The sequence below is a fragment of the Limulus polyphemus genome, unplaced genomic scaffold (genome assembly GCF_000517525.1).
Source record: "Limulus polyphemus unplaced genomic scaffold, Limulus_polyphemus-2.1.2 Scaffold619, whole genome shotgun sequence".
Lineage (NCBI taxonomy): Eukaryota > Metazoa > Arthropoda > Merostomata > Xiphosura > Limulidae > Limulus > Limulus polyphemus.
This window is the reverse complement of record NW_013666229.1, coordinates 46670-58576: the sequence shown is the minus strand read 5'-3', so window position 1 is coordinate 58576 and position 11907 is coordinate 46670. Positions and strand designations below refer to the sequence as shown.

General features: G+C 33.9%; 1 protein-coding gene across 2 annotated transcripts; it reads left to right on the top strand.

Annotated features, from left to right (window-relative positions):
- The first annotated feature begins 6299 nt into the window (after positions 1-6299).
- Positions 6300-8065, top strand: LOC111085786 (ctenidin-3-like). Of its 2 annotated transcripts, none has more exons than XM_022386001.1 (3): positions 6300-6374; positions 6839-7129; positions 7905-8065. In XM_022386001.1, exons 1-2 carry the CDS (start codon positions 6363-6365, stop codon positions 7121-7123), a joined length of 297 nt encoding a protein of 98 aa, XP_022241709.1. In that variant the 5' UTR covers positions 6300-6362; the 3' UTR covers positions 7124-7129; positions 7905-8065. The 2 variants fall into 2 exon arrangements, with proteins under 2 accessions (XP_022241709.1, XP_022241710.1); XM_022386002.1 differs by having other exon boundaries at positions 7887-8065.
- Positions 8066-11907: the final 3842 nt, after the last annotated feature.

Genomic DNA, 11907 nt, shown 5'->3' with positions numbered 1-11907 from the left:
TACGTAGGGGATGACCAATAAGCCAAATGTTTCTTCTTTTATAAATAAAAAACTGGGAGTTCGTTCATTTAACTCCTTTACTGACACCTTTATTTCAATCCAGCAGTAATCAGGATATCAACTTGGTATCTCAGCTTCTTATAAAACTAATAATCAGGTTTTATCTATGTATTTTCTATATCTAATTGGTGTCGTTTAAACACAAAGTTATTAATACACGATAATATCGAATCACTGTATTTAATGAGGAGTGTTATGAATAAAACGTAACAAGCACAACAGTTCAATTTATATTGAAACAAAATTCGCTTAAATCCAGAGCCCCCAATGGCTCAAAGATAAGTCTGAAGGCACATGCCGCTAGAAACTGGGTTTCGATACCCGTAGTGAGCACAGCACAGATAGCCTGTAGTGTAGCTTTGCGCTTAACAGTAAACAAACAAAACTTAAATCCAGATTTGTGTATACATTTCAAAGATTAACATGGTTTAGTTTGAGAGATTAATCACTAAAATTCAAATTTAATATAATTATATATGATATGACTTTCAGTGTAAACCTTCCATAGATTATTACAGTGAATATATTCCATTAATCTGAGTACCGTCGCTGTTAAAGAAGTTTTCGGCCATAATTCCAAATCTTATCTAACGCAGTGCACCTTTACATTACAGTTGATATACAAAGTATGAAATAGTATGAAGTTTGAGGTTTAACAATTGTAAACATTAATAGTAAACTGACAGACAACAATTAACAAACATAATGAAAAAGTTGTATTTTGGGGGAAAGTATTACGTGTTTCAACAGAACATTGATTTGTCCCCTCCAAATAAAACCATTTCATTATACTTATAAACCACTGTTTGAAAATGTACTATTATATTTGTATAATGTGCTTCCATACACAAAAAGCTGTAAACATTACATTCCTGTGCAACAATTCAACGTCTAATACTTTTGTGACGCATCAAAGTTTTATTTAAGGACAACAATCAGAGGTTTCAACATGTGGACAGCATATTGTTGGATGTCATTATTGTTTAATACTTTCGATGTAGTTTTACATATATCACCACAAACATCCTAACACTCGGTTTTACATATATCACCCAAACATCTTTACCCTTACAATCGTTCCATTGAAAGGCCTTCTTTAGATTTTGATAGGATGAAACAGGTGACCTTCAATACAGGCTACAAAACCTATAACATGACCGGCTGAGAAATGAACTTTGAACCAATGTCAGCTTTCAACCACCTAAGGAGGTCAATATATAGTTTAAAGTGTGAAAGAAGTTTGTTATTTTTATTGTTTGTTGTAGATCAAAGCCACACTGGACTATCTGCTGTGTCCATTGCGAGAAATCAAACCCCAGATTGTAGCGTTGTGAAGCCTTTATATATATTTTTTTTTCTCTTATGTATACACACAATAAACATGACATTATCCTGGTTAAAGCTTTATGTATACAGAATGTTCACATTATTTTTCATTCTGTAAATATTTCCGTCCAAAATAACTGTTATTGGAGTACCAAAGTCCCAGCATCGTACTAATTCTATTGTAGTTAGATTTCGTTGTTCTGTATCTGTTAAAACTACATAACATTTATGGTGTTTTAAGTCCTTTCCAAGTCACCATTTAGGAACATAAGCTACTTTAGTTATGTAAGCTATATTATGGCTTTTCACAAAAATTATTATTCGATATTATACAGTAAACCAGCTGTTTGATTATTATATTACAGAGTGAGTCGAAAGATAGTCATAACGTTTAATGTTACAATAAGTCTTCATCTGGTGATTCGAAGGTATCAAAGTTTAATACCATTTATAAAACCTTATTTTGATGATTCGGAAAATAACCAACTATTTAGTATCAAAATAAAGCCTTTACCAGGTGATTCTAATATTAACCAGTAAATTAGGGTCAGAATAAAGCCTTTACCAGGTGATTCGAATATTAACCAGTAAATTAGGGTCAGAATAAAGTCTTTACCAGGTGATTCGAGTATTAACCACTATATTAGGGTCAGAATAAAGCCTTTACCAGGTGATTTGAATATTAACCAGTAAATTAGGGTCAGAATAAAGCCTTTACCAGGTGATTTGAATATTAACCAGTAAATTAGGGTCAGAATAAAGCCTTTACCAGGTGATTTGAATATTAACCAGTAAATTAGGGTCAGAATAAAGCCTTTACCAGGTGATTCGAATATTAACCAGTAAATTAGGGTCAGAATAAAGCCTTTACTAGGTAATTCGAATATTAACCAGTAAATTAGGGTCAGAATAAAGCCTTTACCAGGTAATTCGAATATTAACCAGTAAATTAGGGTAAAAATAAAGCCTTTACCAGATAATTCGAAAATTAACCACTATATTAGGGTCAGAATAAAGCCTTTACCAGGTAATTCGAATATTAACCAGTAAGGCTTATAAAGGACCCCAGTGGCAAAGCGGGATGCTCGCGGACTTATACTGCTAGAAACTGGGTTGCGATACCCGTGTTTAGAGAACAAATAGCCCTTTGTGTAACTTTGTGCTTAATAACAGACAACAACAACGGCTTATAAAGGAGGGGAAAAATGGATTTCGATACGCTTGGTGGGCACAGCACAGATATCTTATACCTTTGCGCTTCACATCAAACAAATCAAAAAGAAATTCTTAATGAAAAGAGTATTACTTTGAATAGAATGGTTGTTGTTGTTTGTTATTATATTCCAAACAATCGGAACTTTAACTAACGAGTAACAGCTAACAAGTCAGGTGAAAATAAGCGTGTCTCGTCACTTTACAGCTACTTAGTAACTGAAAATTAAAATTAGTTTGTTCAGAGCATGACGTAATTAGAGTGCCTAAACTCGGAATCCGAGGGTTCATTATTCGTAGCTCGTCAACGAAAAATGTGCTTCGAATTTAGGGGCTATGTTGCATTACAAGAGTGACAGCCAAGACCCACAATTCCTTCCAACATGCACTACAAGTTCTAAAAAACTACATAATTTCAATGCTATTAACGAAAAACAATCAACAATGTTTTACCTCAGACTACAAAATGCCTGATGAAACAAGTCAAGATCAATTTTCCTAAAAATAGTGATGAATTAATATAAAATGTCCACTCAACCCTATCTCTTGGATCGGAATGTAGATGCAATATGATTGTCTAATGGGCCGTTTACAACCATCTTTTGTCATCTCATGTATTAGTTCAATAAGGAAGATTGCATTACGTTTGTTTTTAAGCAAAATAGACTGACTTAAGAGATGACAATGGGTATTGTTGGCTAGTCTATTAACTCAAAACCGGGAATGACAATAATTACACGCAGAACCTGTATGGAAACCTAGAGAAATGACGTAAATACATCCAAAAGCGTATAAAATAATGATATTAATATCATCACCCATTAACAGTATCCGTTAAATACGCACAGCAGTATCATTACTTCAATTCTTTTTTTTTGACAAGTTAGTCTACTATACTGATTTAGGACTAACCAAAGATGACTGACCCTATTAAAATATTATTGGAATTATGTCCGAAAATATCAGTAACAGCAAGAGTAGATGACTGACAAACCGTTGCTTTACACTTGTTAATAACTCATGCACCTGCAGGAACAGACAGGTGACCCCTGGTGGGTGATGCAAGGGGTCATATCTGAATGCCAGCTTCACTTTCCCGGGAATAGCCCTAAGAGTACATACCACGTGTGGTGGCACTCGGTCTAACGATCCGCCAGTGATAAGCGAACACACACACACACACCAATGTTAAATAATGGGTTCGATAAGTTATGACGTTACATACCCTTTGTTAATATATGATGTTAGATTCTGTGTTATAAATGTTCGTTGTGTAATGCGCGTACAAGTTATAGAAGTATGTAGATAGAGCAAGTAAAAAAAAAAAACCTTGTTGAAAAATGACGTCACTGAATGATAACACTGCATTTAAGGTTTACGGTTACATTCATCTTATAACACGTGATATAAGGTTTACGTTTACACACATGTTATAACAGGTGTATATAAGGTTTACGGTTACATATTATAGCACGTGTATATAAGGTTTACGGTTTCATACATCTTATAGCACGTGTATATAAGGTTTACGGTTACATACATCTTACAGCACGTGTATATAAGGTTTACGGTTACATACATCTTACAGCACGTGTATATAAGGTTTACGGTTACATATTATAACACGTGTATATAAGGTGTACGGTTACATACATATTATAACAAGTGTATATAAGTTTTACGGTTACATATTATAGCACGTGTATATAAGGTTTACGGTTACATACATCTTACAGCACGTGTATATAAGGTCTACGGTTACATATTATAGCACGTGTATATAAGGTTTACGGTTACATACATCTTACATCACGTGTATATAAGGTTTACGGTTACATATTATAACACGTGTATATAAGGTTTACGGTTAGATACATATTATAACAAGTGTATATAAGGTTTGTAATTACATATATATTATAGCACGTGTATATAAGGTGTACGGTTACATATTATAACATGTGTATATAAGGTTTACGGTTACATACATATTATAACAAGTGTATATAAGGTTTATGGTTACATATATCGTATATCGTGTTACAAATTCGGAAATAACTGATTTTGGTATAAGGGTAGAAGCTTCTGCTTATGGGACAATCATACCAAAAATCCTGATTGACCTATCTTATACGAATCACTAGGGCGAGACACCCAATAAAACCAAATGTAATAACTTTGTGTCACTAATAAGCATAGTAATGAAAATAATGACGATAATTTTATAATAAATGAGGATAATCGTTTAAGTAATAAATATATAAGTATGTAGATTATTAACACTTTATATAACTAATTAGTATAATTGTGTAATTGGTGAGCGTAATCATTAACTAGAGTTCTAATTTAAAACCACCAAAGATAATGGTGCAGATGGTTACTATAATTAAGCAACATAAAAGCACATCGCTTAATGAACATAGGTGTATGATTAAAAAGTAAAATTGTGTAGCTGATATGCATATGCAATTTTCTAGAGTTAAAAGCACAATCTTTCAGAGCCCTCTTTAAATATCAGCCAAAGTAAAGTTTTCATCTGAAATCAAAGCTGGAACTGATAAGAGTCTGTCTAGGTGATATTAGTTACGGACATTATACATGATGCCTAGAACTGATAAGAATCTGTTTAGGTGATACGGTCATTACTTATGATGCCTAGAACTGATAAGAATCTGTCTAGGTGATACGGACATTATTTACAATGCCTAGAACTGATAAGAATCTGTCTAGGTGACACGGACATTATATACGATGCTTAGAATTGATGAGAATCTGTCTAGGTGATACGGACATTATATACGATGCCTAGAACTGATAAGAATCTGTCTAGGTGATACGGACATTATATACGATGCCTAGAACTGATAAAGATCTGTCTAGGTGATATTAGTTACGGACATTATATACGATGCCTAGAACTGATAAAATCTGTCTAGGTGATATTAGTTACGGACATTATATACGATGCCTAGAATTGATAAAAATCTGTCTAGGTGATATTAGTTACGGACATTATATACGATGCCTAGAACTGATAAAAATCTTTCTAGGTGATATTAGTTACGGACATTATATACGATGCCTAGAACTGAGTTTCTTTATATTTTATATTCATTTAAAGTTTTGAATTATTTTCGTGACGATATGATCATGTCACCATTACACACATGGTCGACACTTAATTAGTACATAAAATAGACCAGTGGCTCAGCGGTAAATCTTAGGGCTTATCACGCTGAAAATTGCGTTTCGATACTAATATTGGGTACAGTACAGATCGTGTAGCTCTGTGCTTATCAACAAACGAATTAACAAGTCATCCAGAAAGATTACGCTTCTACTTTCTGATCATCTGTTCAAGGTGTGGTTATGTTTTGTTCTAAATAGAACCAGTTTCAATATTCATACAATACGTGCAGTGTTGTCTTTGAGTGCTCGGACATTTTAGTATTTCCGGAATCGAAAATAAACCGACCACGGGGGCGTTGTGTGATAAGACCTTTAGGAAAGCAAGTCGACATAGATATGATAGATAAAAAAGATTCATACTAATAAAAGCAGAGGCTTTAAATAGTCCTGATAAACTAGTACACAATCCTTTTTGTTTGTTTGTTTTTAAAAAGGCGAATTCTTGAACTTCTTCCGGTTTGGATGACAAGGTGTATAAAAGGAGAAAACTGCTTTGTTTCCGTGAGTCAACAGGCAGTTAATGTGGTAATAACTTGGCGTAAAAGCTTTGAATATTCCTTAACGTCTCTGATAACATGAAACTCATTGTAAGTATGCTTTCACTGAATAAACGTAGTGTTTAATTTATATATTAGCAAGTTGCTGTTTGTTTTAGTTAAATATTATCAAACTTTAGGGTCTTCGTAAGAGAACACAATATTTAAAGCATTTTTAGAATATCAGATTGGGCTGTTTTAACTATTCTATAACTCTGAAATATTAATGCTTTATAAATACACGTGATTTTCTTTGTGAGGATTATTGAAATTAACAAATGATCTTCTAAGTGTTTGGCATTTCATAGTGGTTAGCGTGTTAGGCTGCGTATCGAAAGGACAGAGATTCGAGCTCGCGATATGCTACCAAACATATTACTCTGCATAAAATGATTGCCAATTTCTCTATTTAATTGAGATATGCAGTGTTTGTGACACATTTCTTAATCGAGGATATAGCTAAATGAATAATTTCTACAATGTTTCAAAGATAATCTTATTCTTTCTTATTTCAGTTTGGACTCTGTGTTTTCGTCGCTCTCGTCGCCACAAGCTTTGCTGGTTACCTTTATGGTGGAGGTGGAGGATATCTCGGCGGAGGCTATGGCGGAGGAGGAGGAGGCTACGGGGGCGGTTATTATGGGGGAATAGGTGGTTATGGAGGTGGATACGGAGGAGGTTATGGAGGTGGCTATGGAGGAGGTTATGGCGGACGTTTGGGTGGCTATAGACATGGTTATCATGGTGTTTATTGTCCCTGGGCTTATCCCGTTTATCCTCATTATGGCTATGGTCATTAATAAATCGTGAGTAACTTTAAAAAAGTTAAAAAAATAGTAAAATTCATTATAATTTTTCTAATGGTACACACTATTGAATCAACGTAAAACATATGTTGATTCTGATTTTGTTCTTATCATTCCCATATTTCTCACTGATTTAGGTTTAATTGAACTTAATGTATAATTTTACTACTGTACACTAATGTTTATATAATGTTAGTAGCATCACTCCCGAGACAGTATCTCCAGCTAATATTGTTTACAGTTGACTAAATTAGTTGTAAGCCAGTGAGAGACTTTATCGAACGTAGTTTGTTTTCCATTTCATATATGTATTGTTTTTTCTTCTCTTTAAAACTTAGTTTACCGATTAAAGAACTAGACGTTTCTAAAGATGTAAACATCTTAGTTATTACACATGACAAAGGTGGGTATTCTCTGGGTGTAGATCTTTAGAAACGTCTAGTTCTTTAATCGGAAAAAAACACACCCAGAGAATACCCACCTTTGTCATATGTAATAACTAAGATGTTTACATCTTTAGAAACGTCTAGTTCTTTAATCGGAAAAAAAGTAAACATCTTAGTTATTACATATGACAAAGGTGGGTATTCTCTGGGTGTATTTTTTTGTTCTAGAATTCCTCATAAATAAACGATATATTATTTCAATATACTAATTATAAAATTTGAATGCGTGTGTTAATACGTTATTATATTGTTCTTAAAATTAAGTCTCAATTTGTTGCTATTTTGCCAGTTGCAATAATTTCATTCCCTAGTGGACCGTTTACTTACAGTCCTCAGGAGAACTATCCAATGAGACTCGCCAGTTCTTTGTACGTCACATCACCGCAGCCAACCAAGACCTAATTCATCTGAGCTGACGTATTTTTTTCATTTAATACTTTAGTAAGTGTTTAGCTGTAAATTCAGATACTCTTCAATAAAATCACTTTTGTTCCAAGTATTTGTTTGCCTCACATTAAAACCAAAACAATAAATGTTATTAGAAAATTACAAATATTTGTTTGAAGATGTAACACATCTGATATTTTTGTCATGATTATTTGCCTATACAATCTAGTTAGTTATTAAACAAATAGCAACAAATTAGTAATTGGATATACATTATTGTACAGGCTATTCGCCACGACAACGATCCAAACAGTCTTACTGCAACTAAATCTAATATTGTTTAAAGGTTTCTGAGTAAAGACGTATTTGATGCGAAAACTGTAGAACTGTTTATCTTATTATCACTTTGTGCTTTTCTATTTTAAAACGATATCGATTTGGCATGAAAACTTGCTTCAGAGTTTACATGAGAGAAACTGTACTCTGCTTACCATAATTCATTTATTAAAGCATTTCATCAACAAAAAAACAGAGTATTTTATGAATTATCACGGAGGTTTTACACAAAGAGATATGTTGGGGGATATACTAAAAATTTATTGAAAAATCACTGAATAACTTCAATTACGTGTATAGATTTCTTAATGCCTTAATAAAGAGGTGCTGTAGAACAGATAAACAACAACACAGATAGTATGTTAGGGTTCTACTATGCCATGTTTTGCTACACACACACAAATAACACAACACTGGTAGTATGTTAGAGTTGTACTTTAAATATGTGTCATGTTTTGGTAAACACACATACAAATAACACAACACTGGTAGTATGTTAAGGTTGTACTTTAAATATGTGTCATGTTCTGGTAAACACACACAAAAATAACAACACAGGTAGTATGTTAGGGCTGTAATGTAAACATGTGTCATGTTTTGGTATGCAAACACAACAACAACACGGGTAGTATGTTAGGGTTGTACTGTAAACATGTATCATGTTTTGGTATACAAACACAATAATAACAACAACAACACAGGTAATATGTTAGGGTTGTACTGTAAACATGTATCATGTTTTTAGTATACAAACACAACAATAACAACCCAACAGTATGTTATGACTATACCGTAAATATGTGTCATGTTTTGATGTACAAACACAACAATTATAACAGCACAGGTATTATGTTAGGGTTGTATTGTAAACATCTGTCATGTTTTGGTATACAAACACAACAATAATAACAACACAAGTAGTCTGTTAGGGTTGTATTGTAAACATGTATCGTATTTTGGTATACAAACACAATAATAACAACATTAACACTGGTAGTATTTTAGAGCTGTGCTATAAATATGTGTCATGTTTTGGTATACACACAGAAAAGTAAAAACAACAACACGGGAAGTATGTTAGGGCTGTACTGTAAACATGTATCATATTTTGGTATACAAACACAATAATAATAATAACAACACTGGTAGTGTGTTAGGGTTGTACTGTAAACATGTATCATATTTTGGTATACAAACCGAATAATAACAACAACTCAGGTAGTATCTTAGGGCTGTACTGTAAACATGTATCATACTTTGATATACAAACACAATAATAACAACAACAACACAGGTAGTATGTTAGGGCTGTATTATAAACGTGTCACGATCTTGCAGAGAAAGTATACATTTTACCAAAACGTTTCGCAATGCATCACGAATATGAAAAAAAGTTTGTTTTGAAAATTTCCGGGTTGTGTGCCCTAATTTTAAACTGATTAACCAGAAAAAAGTCAGCTAATCAACAGGACTCTTCACCAAATATTTGACTTCTCTAATCGAATAATGTGACGTCACACCAAAGTGCAAAGCGTAATTGTTTTGCCGTAACGGGACGCGTGCCATGGACTTTTTGATCCACAGTCCAGCACGCTAACCACTAGCCATGAAAATGAAAAAAAAAAGAAAGGAATGCGAACATTTGAGAAACTTTTTGTTTCACTCTTTACATATCGTTGGGTATGTTGATTACTTCTCCACAGTGAGTTTTGGGCTGGAACTTCTAACGATACCAGGAAAGGTATGTACGGGTTCGTACAAAAAAAACATTTTCGGACACTCTTGTAAACATATTTCAGCTATTAGTTAAAGATGTGCTTACAAACCAACAAAATAAACAACTTTAGGCTTAGTATTCTAGACACAGGAAGAAGATCTGTTTCGACGTGCTACAACGTATTTAAGCTGTATGGAGATGAGATTAGTAGGTTTGGCTATCTAAATGTTTAATAACCAGTCATCAAAATTAACTGTACAGACGTGTTGCGAATATAGTAGATATAGATATAATTGCATCGTGGTCTAATTTTTCAAAGTGCTGGGTTCACGCATCGAGTGCTTTATTAATGCTCTGTAAGATGAGTTTGTCGTGAAACAGTCACCATGTAACTTCCTAACCTTAAGATATACCATCAACTGAAGGATGGCCCTTTAATTGTTTTATTTCTCGCTGTCAAAAAGTTGAACTTAAATTTGATAATTAAAGAACAGAAACCCAAACCTAAAACCTACTTTTCATAGGAGTTAAGTATACGATATCTTCATTTCACGGATTAATCTTCCTAGACATCAAATGGTACAGTAACTCTCCTAGAAATATGATATGTTCATGTCACATACAGATTTATTATATTAAAATTATTTTATATCACGTAGTTACAGTCCACATAACCACATCTGGTCATGCTCTAACTAACGACCGTGCATCTTGATAATAACCCTGCAGCGTATTTTGCATCGCAAAAGGCTTTGTTATAAGGCTGCCGTTGTGAAAGCACAACCTCTTCTCTCTACATGTTTTCCATATTTCATCTCGTGTAGAAAGAAAACAATTTCCAAGTGTCCGTTTCTAAAGTTCGATCACACAGAAATATATGGACGCTGCGTTCATCAGCTTGACCATTACATCTTCATATCGTACAAATTCATTCCATTTTCCAGCAACTTGACCAGTATATTGAATTAATATCTTATGGAAATACCTTGTGTACACGTGCTTGATTGCGCCGTGTAATGTTGCCTGGGGCACGTGGACGGCTTTACCATACATCTTTGTCTCCGTGGATTCATACGTAACTCAGTGATTTGCACATTCAAATCTCTTTAATATAACGTATTAAACATTTTATTTTCGTTAGACCCTTAGATTAAGTGGTTAGGGTGCTCGACTCACAATCTGTGGGTCGCGGTTTCGAATCCCATTCCCGAACATGCTCACTCTTTCAGCCGAGGGGGCGTTATAATGGAACGTTCAACACCACTATTCGTTGGTAAAAGAACAGCTCAAGAGTTGGCAGTGGAGGGTAATGACTAGGTGCATTCTTTCTAGTCTTACCCTGCTAAATTAGGGACGGCCAGCACATATAGCCCTCGTGTAGCTTTGCGCGAAATAAAACAAACAAGTCTACGTATTATTCTATATTACAGCCACCACATGTGGATTTATATAAAGATCTAGGTAATATTTCCTTACACCTGAAAAGATTTTGAACCTTATTCAAACCCTAACACGCAAGGCAAGTTCCTTTCTCACAAAATTGAACCCCCAAAGAAACCATACACTGTTGACCAATACCCATTAAAACTAATTATTCCTTCTTTAGGTAAACAGTTTCATACTGAAGTCACAAATTTTAAGAATAATTAAAACGTTTTATCCACAAGTTCAACTACAAATGATATTTCAAAATACTAATTATATTAAGATGTAAAGACCTATTACCTACCCTTGTGTGTTCCAGGATCGTATATAAATACACATGTGGTGGCTATAATGTCATTCACATTGGCAAAACAACACGCCAATTACACCTGCGAACATATGGGAGTATCAAAGAGAACTGGCAAACAACTATCAAACCCTCCAGACTCAACATTGTCGCACATAGT